The sequence below is a fragment of the Vanacampus margaritifer genome, chromosome 5 (genome assembly GCF_051991255.1).
Source record: "Vanacampus margaritifer isolate UIUO_Vmar chromosome 5, RoL_Vmar_1.0, whole genome shotgun sequence".
NCBI classification, from domain to species: Eukaryota; Metazoa; Chordata; class Actinopteri; order Syngnathiformes; family Syngnathidae; genus Vanacampus; species Vanacampus margaritifer.
Window position 1 is genome coordinate 19569519 of NC_135436.1, and position 19177 is coordinate 19588695.

Here is a 19177-nt window from a genome sequence, read left to right on the forward strand (position 1 = left end):
TGTGTTTTTTTGTTAATCTATTTCATATCATGTTGCAGAATGCCTAAGAATATGTTATATATATATATATTGATAAATTAGCAACTCTGAGCTAGTTCAAAAAACAAGGGTTAAAAATGAAAAAACATATATTTTGGTGTTCAGTGAACTTATAGCAATCATTTAATGTATAATTCATAATTTTCCAAAGAAGAAAAGGGTTCTTGGATTCTCCAGGGTTAAATAAAAAAATTAAGATAATGCACGGAAAGCTGAAAAATAAGCTTGTTTTTGATGGGCATCAATTAAACAGTGTGTAACATTCTACTCGTGCTAAATGTTATTCTACTGTTAAGCACGATGAAACTAAAACCTAAAATATCAACATTTACACATTCAATAATTAACTTACGTTTTCTTTCAAACCCACGCTCCAATCTTGCACATGAAGATATCAAAGTCAACAAAAGCACATGCCGTTCATGTTTTACAGGTAAATGTCACATACCTCACTTCTTCTCTCAAGTGTGCAACCTTTCCTCATGCTGTAGTGAAATGGCAACAGGTGCACAAACCAACCGTAATTTTGCTTCTCTACTCAACTTGACCACGGGTCAATATAGTAAGCAAGTGTGTGGCAATTAGAATTGCATACACACTCAGGATATGTGGTATATCAATCATCAATCATAAACAAACAAGAGTTACTCATATGATTTCAGGCCTGGCTAAAACAAAGAAGTCGTTCCTCCGGGATGGCGTTGAGCCAAATGACAGACTTGTTTGGTCTTCTGATCATTTTAAAGAGTGCGATCCAAAAGGAAAACGTCTCCAGTCGACCCAAGTTACCTGCAGGTTCATTCATTTGACTTGCAGACTCAAGTTTTTACTTTCAACTTATGGGAGACATTTCTGGAAATTGTGGAGAAAATCGCAACAAAAACCCGGATATCAACAGAAACAGTGAAAAGATGAGAAGAAAGAAAGTGAGAAAAGTTCAAGATTGAACTAAATCAATAAAAAAAAGCAACACTCCACATAGATTACCAAATAGTAAACAATGTTTATTTTCATCTTGTTACAGTAATGTTTATCTACTCTATTTAAAAATGTCAATAAACAGATTGTGGAAGTGGAAAAAAAAAGTCGTACAAGAAGCTATTGTTCATTTCAGAGGATGAGTGTGCAAACATGGTGGGTGGGGGGTTAGGCTGTGAGTCAGGTTTTGAATAACACACATGGGTTGTGACTACTTGATTGAATAAATGGCCTCAAGCAAAGGCGTTTTTTTAAATGGCTTGAGTCAAGGTTTGCTGAGCAACACTGGCACTTCCATTGGCTGGGAAGCAACTCAGCTGTGTTCACTTCCACATCGGGTCGAACAGCACGACACGTTAGCAAAGGCGTGGGATACTTTCTCATTTTTAAATGATATAAATAAATGCTTCTATTGGGGAGTTTGTTTGGAGTCAGTTCATCTGTGTGTTTTTTGTTGTTGTTGCTGTGTCACAATCATTTAAGATCCTCTTCATTGATGTCTTTTCTCTATTTAGGGCCAGCGAGCAGTCAGGCGGCTTCGGCCAGCACATCCCATGGAGACGCTTACATATGGATACAAATGACACTGTTGAATTGAGATATGCCAAAATCGTATAGGTAATTATTTGCTTTTCTTCACAGAAATCGTGTTTCTTCTTTCACTTTGCATTTTCAGTGGTGGACTCGGCCCACCTTACTGAGGGTTCTTATACAGCGCCTAACCCGGCACCACCAGGATGGAGGAGAGGGCCATCATCCAGTTCATCATGTAGGCGGTATACACATACCAGCGGTTGAATGTCAGTCACCTAGAGAATATTTAAAAGAGCCCTAGACACAACAAGAAAAATCTTCAAGTTTCAAAAAACTACTACATAATACTTTCCAAAGTTCCTTTAAATTGTCAGTGAATCTTTTACCACAAACTGAGCAGGCAAAAGGTTTCTCTTCAGTGTGTAATCATAGATTCTGTGTCAAGGACATCAAATGTTTAAAGTTTAAACAAGTATTTGATGATCTATTTTGTGTTTCATCTTATTTATTTATTTATAGTTCATTTTATTATATGTTCTACTCAAAATATGTGTTTTATGAACATTTTATTTTATTTTTCTATTTTATTATATTTTTCAAGAGGAAAATAGGGACTTGGCTGGTACATATAGCAAAAATCTGCATATAATTGACACAAATTGTTTTTAAATTATATACCATCATTTTACCGGTCCGGGACACTTAGAAATAGATTTTACCTCCATCTGGCCCCTGAACTAAAATGTGTTTGACACCCCTGGTTTAAGGTACAGTATACAGTTGTTGTTGTTTCTAACCGTGTTAATTCAAATGGATGTACGTATTTGGTACCGTTTCTAGGTGTAACGGAAATAGCGATAAGACAACACACAGTATTGTTGGGAAAGAGTGTCTAAAACGTTTCCTTGGCTTGTACTAAACTCGCGTGTAGCCCAAACTGAAAGTGAAACTGAACAGTGAACACAAGTGGTTAAATTGGAACGGCAAGTATTTCCGCCGAGTGGGTGTGGCCTGGGCCGGACTTTCCCTGATCTGCTCTTCCGGGTTGGGCTGACTGACTGACTGACAGACTTACTGCTGGACAGCCAAACAGGTTGTACGCCACGAAGGTAGGAGTATGTTCAAGTAATATTGGTCTGTTTTCTCTAACGACGTTTTCTTATTTAAAACCCGTGGGCAGTATTTTATTTTGAAATGGCTTGGTCAGAACCAACAAAAAGCCAAAAAATGGTCACAATAACGCCTAGGGGTTACGTAAAAAATAATACTCACGTTGTATGCTACGGCGTCAATTAAAAGTGATAATTGTTATCTTTGTAAAGTCACATAATTGGATTTTGCTAGTTGGAGCCAGTTGTATACACATTTCCTAACTTTTATTCAGCCAAAGCACATATTTTACATAATTAGGAAAGTTTCACTGCATAGGCTACCAACAAACAAAACATATCACTGAAAGTAGATACAAATGTCGTTATTTACCTTCACCTTTTGAGTAGAGATGGGAAAATGAAGCCTCATGAAGCACTAGTGATATTTTTTGACTCCTCTAGATGGCACTATTTGTTTAAAAAGGCAGTGGAAATGTAATACATTTTCATTGCACTAGCCTTTATATTTGAACCAAGAGCACCATCTAGAGGAGTAAAAAAAAAAGAGTAAAAGTGCTTCATGAAGCTTCATGAGGCTTCATTTTCCCATCACTACCTGTCACCACTAGCATAGATAGATGAACCAAGCACATTGCCTGTAGTAAGCAAATATAAATTTCCTGACTAATTAAGTCTAATTCATGCAAACGTACGAGCGTGAGAAGACATCACTCGGCACAAAACTTATTACCGCCGTACTAGCTGTTTCTCATTTGATTGCTTTATATTCATAGTTTACTCTAGACTGATATCATACAAAATTAAAATCACTGCATTTTTTTGTAGGATAGTGACTACAGCAGGCACTAAGAAGCATAGGAAGTTTATCATTTTATTGGGTTATATTTATGGCTTCAAAGAAAAAACAAATATTTACTGTAACTATTACTTTACTAGGATGCTCGTATCAGAGAACAACACATTCTGATTTATATTCGCTGTCATAGCAACAGCGCTCCACAATATTTCCTTGCATCCATAATGTATTTTGCGTATCCTCATTATGGTGATTATGGGTGAGCTGGAGCTTGTCCCAGCTGATTGTGGGCGATAAGCAAAGTGCATACTGTCAATCGCATATGAACAAGATAATCACGTTCACAATTATGGACAATTTAGAGTCTTCAGTTAACCTAATTTGCATATTTTGCAACATGGGGGCAAAAGTCTACACAGCAAGGCCAGTGATGAGATTCAAACCCAGAACCTCAGAAATGTGACACAGATGTGCAAACCACTATACACTGTGTTTCCTCACTGCATTTTTTTTCTTGCAGTTTAAAAAGGAAATAATCAATTTGGGTATGCCAGGCAACTGTTAATTGTGTCTTGTGATTGTTGTGTGCAGCAAAACCAATAAAACCGCTTAATTCGTCGTCATCATGATGAGCCGCTGTGGTCTGTTGACTCTCAACAAGGAGCCAGGTACAAGTTCAAATAATGGGTTTACTTTTGTTAGCCATCTTGAAAGCATTATTTATGTGTAAATGTGTAAGAGCAGGAAGTAAACCGTTCAAGGAAGTACATATAACGAAAGCCAGTAAGAATGGAGCGCTGATATTTGATGTCATTGATGTGTGTGTGTCAGTTCCTCTGAAGGCCATTGAAGTCGAAGTGGAGGTGAAGGACCACGTGGCCACTGTGACTTCCACACTGCACTATGACAACAAGGAGGACAAAGCCATAGAAGCCATTTTTGTCTTCCCTCTACCTTCTCATGCTGCCGTCTGCCATTTCAGTGCCAAGATTGGACAGACTGAGATTGTAGCTGATGTGAAGGAGAAACAGGAAGTGAGCGCGGCCGCAAAGACGTACGAGTTGAAAAAGACGGTCTGAAGTGAACGTCACGTTGTCTTCTCCAGGCTCGAGAGGAGTATGACGATGCACTGAGTTCCGGGCAGCAGGCCTTCCTCTTGGAAGAGAGTGATCAGAGCCCAGATGTTTTCTCTCTGAGGGTGGGGAGTCTTCCTCCAGGAGAGAGCGCCTCCATCAGGCTGGAGTATGTCACTGAGCTGGCTGTGGAGGCTGACGGCGCGCTGAGGTTTTGTCTGCCTGTGGTGCTCAACCCTCGCTACCAACCTCAGGGTAGAACAACCCACCACTAATTTTAATGTACAGATTATTTATTATTTTCAATATTTACTCCCCAGGCAAATGTGCCTTTTGGATGAAATTTGGGGTTTTGGAATTTTGAAAAAGTTGGATGTGCACTCAAAGTCTAGAGGAGGTTAAATTATGTTCATCTAGGGCTGCGCAATTAATGAAAATTCAATTACAATTTCAATTATTACACTCCACAATTACAAAATCACCATAACGTAACAAAACGATTATTAATAAAAAAAAAAAAATCATACAGTTGAACCTTTTTAAATTTCAAAATAACTAATTGCATAATTATAGTGTTTCAAAAATTGTATTTGTCTTAATATTTTTTACATTTAAACATTTTCTTGTTTTGTACCAAAAAAATAAATGATCGCCCTAATCCTGATTTCAATCATTACCAAAATAATCGTGATAAATATTTTCTTCATAATCAAGCAACCCTATGCTAATCAGAAAAAAGCTCTATAGTGCATATTAGGTTCATCCTGAAATTTCACCCAATGTCACTAACGCTAAGTCTCTTGAGTATTTTATGTCTGATTATATGATATTTTAAATTGTTTATTCTGTTTTCGAAGTTAGTAGTTCATAGTCAAATATTATCACATAATTATAATATATATTAATTTAAATAAATGATGAATAAAACAATAAGTTAGGCCTTTTTATCTACTTTTAACAAATTTACCATCTTTGTGCACGGTCAGGAGATATCAAACCAATCTTCTAATTTTAAGAAAGTTTTTCATTATCGCATGGAAATAAATGCCATATATTCAGATGCTTTTAGACTCATAGTCACCCTCTTAAAATAATTGCCTAAGTAATTTTTTTGTGTGCAAAAATTATTATTATTTGCCTAAATCATCTCCTCATGATGCAAATCGTTAAATTGTTTGTTTGATAAAAAAATCAGAAAAAAGTGACTTATTATTATTATTTTAAGAAGGCGTCGATATTCATTCTTATTATGATTATTTAATTTTCCTAGGAAGTGAAGTTTGCAGCGTCCAGGTGACGTCCGTCCCTGCCTCTCAAGTGCCATACAGTCTGACCTTCTCCGCCCGGTTGTCCTCGCCTCGTCAGGTGTCCAAAGTGGATTCCAAGTGTTCCTTGGAACCTCTGCAGTACCTCAACAAGGAGCAAACCCAGGCGGTCGTACGTATAAACACTCACGTGATCTCCTGTTTCCCACACTTGAGGCATACTGTTTATTCATAGTTTATTTATTTTGGGGGATTTTAGGTCAAACTGGCTGCAGAACACACGTTTGACAGGGATATCGAGCTGTTGATTTACTACAAAGATGCTCACCAGCCGGCTGTTGTGGTGGAAGCAGGAAAGGCGTCTGCCGAGCCTGGTGAGTTAAAACGCTTTTCATTCAATGAGTATGGATGCTTTCTAATTCTTCAAATTCACTTTTCCTGGCTGTGTTGTGATCCAGGCACACTGATGGGGGATGCGGCGGTGATGCTGAGCGTTTACCCGGAGTTCCCCCAGGAAGTGATGTCTTCGCTCGCCACAAGGGGGGAGTTTGTGTTCTTACTGGACCGATCCGGAAGTATGCAAGGTGCTCGCATCGACAGTGCCAGGGTAATCAAAATGTCAATTATGCCACAAACGGTTCTTGTTTCCATTCGACTGATACCCAGAATAGAATGCAGGCTTGAGCTATAGAGTGTTACGGTGTATGAATGGAATGGGAAGAAAACAAAGATGTCTTTGAAAAAAACAAAAATTGCTCTGCATAGTTCATAGTTTCTTTCACTCTTTATACCTCACTTCCTGCACAGGTTACTCTACTACTGCTTCTGAAAAGCTTGCCAATGGGCTGCTACTTCAACATTTACAGTTTTGGATCCTCCTTTGAACACATCTTCCCGTAAGGATCTACCCTATGTCATTCATTCTATAATCAATAACATCCTGTTTGATCTCGCGGAACGTGTCCATGTTCTTGTGTGTATGATGGCAGTAACAGTATGGAGTACAGTGAGAAGACCATGGAAAAAGCACTGACGATTGTCAAGGAGATAAAGGCAAACTTGGGTGGAACAGAGATACTTAAGCCCCTCCAACACATTTATAGCCAGCCCTGCATTCCCAGTCAACCACGACAGGTAATACACATTTATTCGCACAACCTAAATTCCAATATTAGTTCTATGTGGATGTTCTTTCTGCTGATATTTCAATCAAGGCCTTCAGAATTAGTAGGGCTGGTCGGTGTAACAAATTGAGTTTTATTAGCAAATGCAAAACACCTCTGTAGATATCTGCACACATTCACTGCCATTGACGGCTATAGACGTCAAAAATGAATTTGAACTATTCAATTCACATTTGTTCCCACTTTTGTTAACAAGAGTGTGAAAACCTAGAAAAAAATGTATTGTACATTTAGAACAGATATCAAAAATCAACTAGTGAAGTCGTGATTAATTACAATTAACTCATTCACTGCCATTGATGGTGTAGATGTCAAAAATTCATTTGAACAATTTCCATTAGTTTAACATTTTTTCTCCACTCTTGTTAACAAGAGTATGAAAACCTTTTTTTAATTGTACATTTAGAGCAGATATAAAATTTGTGATTAATGGTGCGTTAACTAGTGAAGTCATGCGATTAATTACGATTAAAAAAAAAAAATCTCCTGACACCCCTATTTTTTTATAATCTTTTTCTTTAAATCATGTCAGGCGATTAATTAAAAATATATATATAATTAATCGCATGATTTCAATAGTTAACTCGCGATTAATTGCAAATTTTACATCTGTTCTAAATGTTCAATAAAAACATTTTTTCTAGGTTTTATTTTGATATAAAATTTGTGATTAATCGTGAGTTAACTATTGAAGTCATGCGATTAATTACAATTAAAAATTGTAATCGTCTGATACCCCTAATTTTTAATAATCTTTTCTTCTTCTTTTGTATTAGGGGCATTAGGCGATTAAAAACATTTTAATTGCAAATTTTATATCTGTTCTAAATGTTCAATAAAAAAATTTTTTCTAGGTTTTCATACTTTTAACAAAAAGTTTTTTTTTTTTTTAAATAGAAATAGTTCAAATGAATTTTTGACGTCTATAGCCGTCAATGGCAGCGAATGAGTTAATAGTAATACATTTGATAATCAGCATCTGTGGTGAGTATGAAATGGCCGGGCACTCCTACTGCTGATACTGGGCTGTACAAAGGCATTGTAGCACAGACACACGCACATTCAAAATATGTGTAACAGGCTGAGCAGGTAGTGCTTGCCAAACGCTTTTATATACACATTGTTAATGTCATGTGACACTTCTCTACTGTTTCAATGTTAAGCCAGATGTAAACTGTCCTTTCAGCTATTTGTTTTCACTGATGGTGAAGTCGGGAACACCAAGGAGGTTACAAGCCTAGTGAAGAAGAATTCCAGTTCCCACAGGTTAAATAAACCACTGACACTTTATGTTCTAAGTAGGGGTGTCAAAATAAGTGTGTTGATTTTTAGTTAATTTAAAGTTCCTTTAAGACCACAATTCTTTTTTAGTGTGCGATTAATGACCGCCCCTTACTTAAAAAGCCTGTACTGGGGTCAAGTTGTATTTTACAAGTGTAAAAATGTGCAGAATTTCATGTTAAAGATTAGATAGCTCTTAGTATTAAAAGAAAAATGCACTGAGCTGTCACCATCTTACAAAACACAAAACAATGTCACACTCGTTTTTTACAGTACAGTACATCTTTTAAATTTTAACTGAAGTTTATTGATTATTGTGAAATGACTGTATCAATGACTAGTTTACCATTTTTCTACTTTTATGTTAAGAGTATGAAAACTTGAAAAATGTTTACATTTTATTATCAGATATAAAATTTGCGATTAATCGAGACTGTCGTGAATTAATTATTGAAGTCATGCGATTAATTAAGATTTTAAAAATGTCATCGCCTGACACCCCTAGTTCTAAATAGTCACTATGTCTTGTTTGAGTGTACGTTTGAATGAAAGCAACTGTATTGCAGGTGTTTCTCTTTCGGTATTGGAGAAGGAGCCAGCACAGCTCTCATCAATGGTTTGGCTAAGGAGGGAGGAGGTCACGCTCAATTCATCACAGGCGCCGACAGGATGCAAGCAAAGGTTCACAGGACATCGAGCCAAATGATTTTTCTCAAATCCGACACAAGTGTCTAAAACACCTTGATGAAATCATTGATTTCATTTCACCAGGTGATGCAATCGCTGCAGTTTGCGTTGCAACCCGCTGTGGACGACATCTCGGTCACGTGGGATTTGCCAAAGGGGGTGTCTGTCACACATCTGTCGCCGCCTCTCACAGCTATTTTCCAGGGTCAAAGGTCGCTCATTTATGCTCAACTTACCGGACAGGTAAAACAGCTCAGAGTAAACTCCCTTCCATAGCTTAAATAGCATTTGCCGACAAGCGTGAACACAGATCCCTTTTCTTTGTATGTTATGTTTTTGTTCTTTTATCATTATTGTCATATTGTATTGAGCAACCACGACAGAGACATTTCTAATATGCTATGAATATTTATATACTTTATCCTTATCTTCTATATCTAACTAACTCCCCTCTGTGGAATTACACCAGCTAACATAAACCACAGAATATTAAAAAGTGAAGCTTTTCCCAAATATTAAAAAGTGGAGCTTTTCCCAAAAATCTGAACTATGAATGAGCTTCAAATTCAGAACTCTATGAGTGCAAAGGAATCTGTCTTTGGAGTTTTTTTTTTTAATTTTTTTTACCCTGCAATGTTTTCTCAGAGTTCGGAGGAAACAGATGGTTGTGTAACTGTGAAGTACAGCCTAGCAGGCAATCCGTTCCAGAACAAGCTTGGCTTCGCTTTCCAACCTACGGAGGACACCGGGTAATGCCGGCTTCCATGTTTGCGTGGGCCTCCTTCCTCCCACAATACAAAAACATGCATGTTTTAAATTGTCCTCATGTGTGAGTGCGAATAGTTTGTATGTCGTCGATATTAGAAAAATCTCTTGGCACTCCAAACAAAAATGTCACTAAAGTATATTGTATATATTGAGCAATGCTCTCATCACAAAATACTTAGTGTCTGCATGCTTTGATTTATTTATTTTGTGTAAAAGGTATGTACCACAGTAGACGAGCATTTTCATTGTTCGGTCTCTCACTATATTTAATTGATTTACATAGATTAACAAAGATACATTACTGTTATTAAATAATAATTTTCTGAGATTTTATACTCCTTTGCTTTCCGCAGATTAACCATCCACAGGCTAGGTGCTCGAACTCTGATTCGCTGTCTGGAGGCGGAGAAGGATGAGGAAGTGAAGAAAAAGGTAGTGGATGTCAGCGTCCAATCAGGAGTGAGCAGCTCCTTCACAGCCTTCATTGCCATCAACAAAGCCAACAGGGAAGCCATTCAGGGACCTCTGCTGCACAGACGTGTTCCAGGAGCCTGTGAGTGCTGGGGGGGGATGATTAAATTAGCATAACAAAATTGTCATTCTGTGATTACATGTGTGTGTTCAGCCACTGTATGGAAGAAGAGATGTTACATTTACATACTGTATTTGCACATAATCATTTGAATGCATTCCAATCATTTGTCCATCTGACAAATTAGTTTAACAAACTGAAAAAGGCTTTTATTAACAATCCTTTTTTTTTCCCGCCAAAATGATATTGTTGCTCACTAATCCCCATGTAATATTTCTGTTTTGTTTCCCTCCAAGGTGTTCCAAAGGCATACAGAGGCAAGTACCATCATGCAGACAGTGATTGGGGGAAAATAATCTGATTTCTATCAGCTGTCTATCGAAGTCCTAGGATGGGATATCATTTTACATACTTCCAAAATGATATTGTTGCTCACTAATCCCCATGTAATATTTCTGTTTTGTTTCCCTCGAAGGTGTTCCAATGGCATGTGGAGGCAAGTACCATCATGCAGACAATGATTGGGGGGGAAATAATTTGATTTCTATCAGCTGTCTATCGAAGTCCTAGGATGGGATATCATTTTACATACTTCCAAAATGATATTGTTACAATGTAATATCCCCCCCTCCCCCTCAAAGGTGGTCGCAGAAAAGGTGCACGCGCTATAGTTGGATCTCCCGGCAAGTAGCATCATAAAGACAGGGATTTAAGAGAAAGAAAAAACTAACTATTTTCTTGCAGCTACATATTGACTACCTAAGGAGCATTTTTGTATTAACACGGAAGCCTTTGTATGTGTTTCAATTATTTGTCAACAAACACATTAGTTTAACAGCTAAAAGAATACATAATTGGAAAATCACTTATTTCCAAAGTGGAATTGTGGATCACTAATTCTCATGTTTTTCTTTTTTAGCTCCACCCATGATGAGTCAAGGCAAGTAGCATCTAGCAGACACGGATTGGAAAGAATAATTCAGTTTCCTACAGCAGCAGATGTTATATTGCATAATTCCAAAACTGATATTGTTGCTCACTAATTCTGATGTAATATATCCTGTTTTATTTCCCTCAAAGATATTTATGCCTGTGCATATCCACTTGGAGGCAAGTAGCTTCATACAGTACAGACTGGGATTGAGGGAGAAAACTGTTTTCTTGCAGCTGCATATTGAATTATTAAGGAACAGAAAAAAGCCTTTGCACGCATTTCATTGATTTGGCATCAAACGCATTAGTCCAACAACTAAAAGATTGCATATGTGCATTGGAAAATCATCCATGTCCAAACTGGAATTGGGGGATCACTAATTGTCATGTTTTTCTTTTCTTTTTTTAGCGCTATGTGATTATTCTTTTCAAAATGATGGTAAGTAGTGTTATGCATACAGGGATTGAAAATAATAATTCCATTTCCTATACAGCGACCTATAAATTCCTAAGGATGGGATGTTATATTGCATAATTCCAAAAGGATATTGTTGCTCACTAATTCCAATATAATATCCCCCCCCTGCCCCTCAAAGGTGGTCGCAGAAAAGGTGCACGTGCTATAGTTGGATCTCTCGGCAAGTAGCATCATAAAGACAGGGATTTAAGAGAAAGAAAAAACTAACTATTTTCTTGCAGCTACATATTGAATACCTAAGGAGCATCATTTTTGTATTAACACGGAAGCCTTTGTATGCGTTTTAATTATTTGTCAGCAAACACATTAGTTTAACAGCTAAAAGAATACATAAGGCCTGGACAAAAGTGATGAAAATGATTCAACCATAGGGATGTTCAACCATATGTCCTCCATTTAGGAACACGGGTGTCTGCAAACGTATTATTCAGTCAGTCGGCCTATTTCAATTTGTGACAAGCACCACACTAAACATGGGTCAGAGGAAGCGAACAGAGATGTCTCGGCAGATTGTAAAAGAAATTATAGGCAAGCACATTAAAGGTAAAGTGAAATTTTGTCCCTATCGCACAGCCCTACTTTGGCATGAAACTGAAATTTGCCTTCAGCACTCTGACAACCTTGTGAATATACTTTAAAATTCCGTTCAATCCGATTCATCAGGGGTGCTCAAGTTCGGTCCTCGAGAGCCCCTATCCAGCCTGTTTTCCATGTTTCCCTCCTGCAGCACAGCTGAATCTAATGATCAGCTCATCAGCAAGCTTTGCAGAAGCCTGATAACGAGCCTGATCATGAATCAGGTGTGTTAGTGGAGAGAAACATGGAAAACAGGCCGGATAGGGGCTCTCGAGGACCGAACTTGAGCACCCCTGCGATACATGACTCGATTCCATGATTGCAGATTAAATAAAAAGGTGTCAAATAAAATGCAATATCCATAGCTGCAAACTATTTATCAGTCATATCATTAAAATAAGACAATATAAAATATGATACAGTTACTGTATTATATTTGATGTGATTTGATACCAGCAGGTATTGAATGTTATTTAATAGAATATACAGAATTACAGAGTATACACACACTTCATTTAATTTTTTTATCTTATAATGCTCACTATTTGCTCATGTAGTCATTTGTTGTTGTTTTTATTTACAGAAGATGTGGTTAGTGCCTTAGGACCTCCAACCAAAAGCAAGTAAAACTCAGCAGAATTTCAAATATTGGAATATTTAAATATTTTAGCAACTGCCTCTTGAAGAAAAGGATGAAAATTGTATCTGGCAGAAACAGTTTTATGGATTGTGATTGAATGAAATGCTAAATCATCGAACAAACCGGTTTAACAAGCAAATAAAATACTTTTACTTGGCCTTGACAAAAATATGTTTTTTTCCCCCCCTTCTGTTCTTTATCCAACCAGGAAAAGGATTGGGAGATTTTTTTAAAATGAAGAAACAAAGTACCGGTGCAAAGAGTCGCACACCAAGCAGTCCGGTTTATACTTCAATGGGCTCCGATTCCAAGGGGATGGCTACTAATTCTTGTGAGTTGCACACACAGACACCACCAAGCTGCATTTAGTTCAATAAACATAGCACAAGATTGTTTCCGTAATTGTTTTCAAAAAGTTTTTACTGCAATTCTTGTCATTCTTATCTGCTCCTAAATCAGATATGAGAAGCAAACATAACGAACAGTGGAACCTGACGTTTCATTAGAAATTTGACCAAAAAGTACGAGGTGCCGTATTTGCCAAAAAAGTAGTAATGACCTCTCACCAAGGTTATTAGTTAACAAACGAAAACTAACTAAGGCCACTGATTGGTTGACACGAGGAAGGGCAGGATTTCACTTAACAAGACCAAGGGAGACGCACAAGGAAAAACAGAACCCAAACATGACAATTACTCTACAGAAGAAGGAAGACCCAACAGTCATTTGGGAATTGTAGTTTAATTAGTTACAGAATAGTTTTTTTATTTCTTGAATTCCACAAACATTCCATATAATACCCCCCAAAAAATCTAACTTTAAAAAAAAAAACTCAAAAGAAACCTCCCACTTCACCAGATAGAATACTAAAATCTTTCTCTCATTGACACCCAAAAACTCAGTTTAAAAAAAAAACACAAACACACACTCCAAGATCTCAAACTCACCAAAAAAACACACACCAAAAAATTCTCATATGCACCAAAAATTTCTCTCACACAAAAAAAACACATTCTTCCAAACGCTCATGCTCGCCAATAAACTCACACACATTTCAACTCACCCAAAAACATACCTGAAAATGCTCTCACACATCACCAAAATTCTTACAAAAACTCATACACAACAAAAAAAAACACACACACAAATCTCACACGCACCGAATAACCTCTCTCATGAAAGACATACACACACACAGACAAACTTCCACATACACAGTAAGACTCACTAATCAAAACACTCTCTCAAGATCTGGGAGGCTTTTTGGTGCGTGAGAGGTTACTTGGTGTGTGTGTGGGAGATTTTTTTCATGTGTAAGCACTTTCTGGTATGTGTGAGAGTGTGTTAGTGTGTATGAGAGGCTTTTTTGGTTGAGTGTGAGAGTTTTTTTTGGTTGTATGTGGGAGTTTTTTGTGCACAAAAAATTTCTCACTCACCCCCAATAAAAACCGTCATGAAACAATTTTTTAAAAAACAACATAAACACACTACAAAAACATTCTTTTTTTTTTTCAGACCCCACTAGTTCCATTGTACAGCATATAGGTATGATTTAGCTGCAACCTATCTCGTAAACAACCCCAAATTTGCAAACCAGTGAAGTTCCAGTTGAATATTTGACAAGACTTCCTTTCCCCACAACTCAGCCGTCCAGCCACCTCCAGACCCGTTGCTGCAGTTGGTGTCCCTCCAGAAAGCGTCGGGCTACTGGGAGCTCAACCCGCCTCTGGCTGCTGCACTGGACAAGACCAGCAAGCAGGTGGAACAGCCCAAACCAGCCAAGGTGGGACCTTGTTGCAAATGTGTTATGACACCTTTTCCACTTGAGTAATGCGCGTTTCTGCGAGCTCAGGTGGACGGGAACGTGTGGGCCACCGTTCTGGCTCTGGTTTGGCTTCATGGGTTCAAGTCGGATGTTCAAGTCGAATGGCAGCTTCTTGCTCGTAAGGCTGCGTTATGGCTGCTGGCTCAGAATGGTAATTACTTCAGATTTGTATGTGTTTGTTTTTGTTTGCAGTCAGTGCGAGAACCTCACAATTTCATACAATTTAAATTCTTTAGGTTGTGATTCATTTTGATTTTGATTCAACAAATCAAGCGTGACCGGTCAGTAAGAAATGTAATAACATAAATAAATATGATAACATTTTGGCAATTTTAAAATATTTAATCATGCCGTCAAATTTTTAGCTGTAAAACATCTGTAAATACTCATTTGAATATTCTCCAACAAGGAAGAGGAACCAGACTGCACAGTTGAAGGTTCTTGCATATGAACGTGCCCAGAGACTCCATTGTCTTCTGTGTGTGGACAAAGCTTGGCGGCAGTTTGCAGGCAAATTTACAGGAAAATCCAAAATGACACTGAATGTAAAAAGTAGAATGCGCTCGCTGTTGCTGCCATGTTGAACTGAAATGGAATTGATGCGGAGGGGAAACAATATATTTACCCACCCTTAATTTTTTGTGTGTTTTTTATAGCGCCATGTATCACAGAGTGTGTTGTGGCTGCAAACTCTCTGTTGGGCTGCAACGTGCAAAAAGACACTCTGGGACTTTAAGGTCTCCAGTACAAGGAAGGATCTTCTGCTGCTTTGCGTCTCACTACTTGGCATTCCTTATTTGGTATTTGATTGGTCTATAGCAAGTGTGCATTTTATTGTTGTTTTTTTTTTCTATATAGTCAAAAAAATTAAACCGATGATATATAATTACATGGGTTAAATATACAAAAGTACAGTATAATGGTCATATTTACACTTCAGGTGAAAACCAAGAATCTGGAACTACAGTACATTGTGTCACAAAGGAACAGACGTTGAATTTGAATACGATTCTAAATTATGTTTGTTTCATTGATCTTTCTTGTGTTATTCTGTGATCAACAAAGAACACATTAAATAATAAAGACTTAAGCCGGGGATGTCATGTTTTCATTAGGAATGTCTTCCCGCCTCATGTCTCTTTTCCTCTACATTGAGCCTATTTGACACAGATGATGGGTGATTCACCTCATACACAATTAGACCAACAAAGTGCAGCACTTTTTTTTTTTTTACCAGGCCTATCTAAAGCACCGGGAGAATTCTCGGTGGGCCGAGCTGCTTTATGGGCCGCTAAGGGCCACACTATTCCGGCCCGCAAAGCCAATTCTTACAGCCCATTCTTCCCACTGGTTCATTTTGGAATCAGCAAACAAAATGACTTCCGTAGTACTCGCAGTGTTATCACTTTCTCATTACGACTATATTTCAAGTGTAGGACATTGTAATATATATATATAGCACAGACTGCACTACCTTTGTTACTAAAGGTGTTACCAAAAGTCAGAAGAATTTATTACCAAAAGTAACAATATTTTAATATACTACTAGAGATTTAAACACTAACCATATGACATCCTCTCCGTACAAAATAATATGTGATAGATAGTGAATCAGGCATGGGCAACTGGTGGCCGACACTCAGGTTGGCCCTATATTAATTTTTGAAAATAAAAATTCGCTAGACCTTACTGAAGATCTGAGCAGGTGTTACAACAGTGTTCACCACTAGATGGCATTACTCACTATTATCAGACAGAGCCATATATCGAGAGTTTGGCCAACTCGCTGTTATTGGGCACACTTTGATTGGTCAACTGCTGGTCACATGATAAATGGACGCCGTCTTGTTACGCTGCTGAAACCGAGTTGGCCAAACACTATATACGGCTCTTGTATCAGACTTTTGTACATCAGAGAAGAGCAAAATCTGGAAAATTTCATACCTGTCAACTTGTACCTTTTATACGTATTTTATACGTTTTTTTACCATTTCAAATCATTTACGCCGTACACCGACTTTTGTACGGGGGAAAAAAATGCGCTGACATGCGCATGCGTAGATATACATAGAGTAAATATCGTGGAAGCAAGCATGGAGGAGCCACCTAGTAAGAAACGAAGAACTCAAGGATCGGGTCGACACCAGAAAGAATGGGAGTTACTTCAAGGTGAATATGCTGGCTGGATTAAAGCATCGTTAAGAGGCACTCAATTCTCATTCTGTGTCCCTTGCAATAAAGACGTGAAAGTTGCTGCGAGTGGATTTTACGATCTGAAGAGCCACTTTAAAGCTGCCGGACACGTGGAGAATGTGAAAAAAACCAATTCACATGTCCCATTAACCAAGCACTTCGTCTCTACCGCAAATCCTGCAGCATCCCACAAAACGACAAATGCGGAAATTCTCTTCTGCCATTTTCTTGCTGAGCACAACATTGCTTTCACAGCTGCGGACCACTTCTCGGATTTGGTGAAAGTTATGTTTCCGGATTCACAGACAGCTAAGGTAATTTATTATTATTATTATTATTATCATTCATATCTACAATGAATCAGCATTTATGGCACGTGTCAAAAATTAAAATTTTATATTTTAATATTATATTTTTGCAGGAGTTTGCATGTCGGAGGACCAAGGCTACGATGATTGTTAAGGAGAGCCTTGCACGTGGCTACACCCAAGACGTCATTCAGTACTGCAGAACTCACCCATTTACCCTCATGATTGATGAAAGCAATGATCGTACTACCAAAAAGCGACTTGTTGTGTTAGCTCACTTCTTTGATGGGGAGAACACAAATACCAGACTCCTCGATTTACCAGAGTTGGCATCAGGCACAGCAGCATCAATCTTTGCCGTTATTGACAACATTTTACAAGAAAATGACATTCCATGGAATAACGTTGTGGGATTTGCAAGCGACAATTGCAACACCATGGTTGGAAAGAAAAACTCTGTCTTGTCTAGGATAAAAGAAAAAAATGGGGCTGTTTTTAGTGTTGGATGCATTTGTCATCTTGGCAATCTGTGTGTCAAAGATGGACTGAAGACATTGCCAGTAAACATAGATGACTTGCTGGTGGATATATTTTATTTTTTTTAAAAATAGTTCCAAACGAATTGAGGATTTTAAAGAGTTTCAGGACTTTACAAATTCCGAGCAAGAAAAAATCCTAAAGCATTGTCCGACACGATGGTTGTCTCTGCAAAAAGTGGTTGAAAGAACATTGTCTCAGTACGAAGCACTCAAAAGCTACTTCGCTAGCCATGCGGATGTTGAAAGGGCAGGTAAAGTGAAAAGCATCCATGATCGACTTCAAGACCCTGTTACTCTCCTCACACTCCACTTCCTCAGCTTCATCCTGCCTCAAATAAATCAATTCAATAATGTGTTCCAAACAGAGGCATGTATGATTGGAGATTTGCTACCAGAAATGGAAAGACTCTTAAAGAAACTCTTGGTGAAATTTGTGCAAATGGAACATGTCAAATCTGCTGATAGCCTGCTGGCAGTTGATTATACAAACAGATGCCTGCAGCATGAAGATAGTAGGCTTGCTGTTGGCTTGGGCACCAGGGCCCTCTTCCAAGACACCAATGAGGAGGATGAAATCAGGCAAAGCATCACACCAGCCATGCAAGCAACTTTTTTTTCCTCTGTTCGCTCCTTCTACGAGGCTGTTGTAACTAAAATGATACAAAAATTTCCATTTGAGAATACAATACTGAGTGACTTGGTGGTGTTGGACCCAAGAAAGAGAGAGATGTTGGATTACACAAGTATTGTTAAGCTTGCAAACAAGTTTACACCAGACTTTGATCAGGAACAATTAAAAGATGAATGGGAAGACTATCAACTAATACCTGATGATCTTCTCCCTCAGAAAAGTCAGGATGGACAACCAATTCGTCCAGAGACATTTTGGCCTCATGTGTTCAAAATGAAAACTGGTTTGGGGCTGGATCGCTTTCCACTGATGAGAAAGATGTATCTAATTTTACTCAGCCTTCCTCAGAGTAATGCTGATAGTGAGCGGGTTTTCAGCCATGTGAGGAAAATTCATACAGAGTACAGAAAGACAATGGGAACAGACACTCTTACTTCTTTATTACAGATGAAATTGAACTGTGACAACTGTTGCTCACAAGTGAGACCCTCATTAGAGCAGATGAAGTCTGCTAAATCATGCACATTGGCTTACAATAGGAAGCACTGAAGGCACAGTTTATTGCATTGTAAACTTTTTAAATTGAATAAAAGACTTTGTATGCAAATTACCTTTGTTATTTCTATTACACTGTCTGGTTACCGCGAGTAAACATGCGTCGTACGGTGTTTGTAAGGTTTTTTTGGGGTTTGTAAGGGGAATCATAATCATTTATAAGGGCAGTTATCGGCAGAGGTTGACAGGTATGAAATTTAGTCTTTTAGGTATACGACAGCGTATTAGGGCAACGTATAAATATATTTTT

At 38.0% G+C, this 19177-nt stretch overlaps 1 protein-coding gene across 6 annotated transcripts; it reads left to right on the forward strand.

The window, feature by feature from the left end:
• The first annotated feature begins 2560 nt into the window (after positions 1-2560).
• On the forward strand, positions 2561-15791 carry LOC144052391 (von Willebrand factor A domain-containing protein 5A-like). 6 transcript variants are annotated; one of them, XM_077566402.1, is made up of 25 exons: positions 2561-2660; positions 4051-4127; positions 4291-4493; positions 4565-4787; positions 5803-5969; positions 6057-6171; positions 6256-6404; positions 6605-6693; positions 6787-6931; positions 8168-8247; positions 8829-8943; positions 9034-9192; positions 9595-9698; positions 10071-10270; positions 10546-10566; positions 10725-10745; positions 11169-11189; positions 11330-11359; positions 11592-11621; positions 12820-12855; positions 13085-13207; positions 14392-14421; positions 14523-14659; positions 14729-14852; positions 15358-15791. In XM_077566402.1, exons 2-25 carry the CDS (start codon positions 4085-4087, stop codon positions 15435-15437), a joined length of 2445 nt encoding a protein of 814 aa, XP_077422528.1. In that variant the 5' UTR covers positions 2561-2660; positions 4051-4084; the 3' UTR covers positions 15438-15791. The 6 variants fall into 6 exon arrangements, with proteins under 6 accessions (XP_077422528.1, XP_077422530.1, XP_077422531.1 ...); XM_077566404.1 differs by lacking the exon at positions 14392-14421; XM_077566405.1 differs by lacking the exon at positions 12820-12855.
• The last annotated feature ends 3386 nt before the right edge of the window (positions 15792-19177 follow it).

Bases quoted from the DNA above. Each gene is read 5' to 3' on its own strand.
- LOC144052391 (XM_077566402.1), top strand. From the start codon at position 4,085: ATGATGAGCCGCTGTGGTCTGTTGACTCTCAACAAGGAGCCAG. The intron at 6,405-6,604 runs GTAATCAAAATG...CTTCCTGCACAG, and splicing joins CTCGCATCGACAGTGCCAGG to GTTACTCTACTACTGCTTCT. The intron at 10,271-10,545 runs GTGAGTGCTGGG...TTTCCCTCCAAG, and splicing joins CAGACGTGTTCCAGGAGCCT to GTGTTCCAAAGGCATACAGA.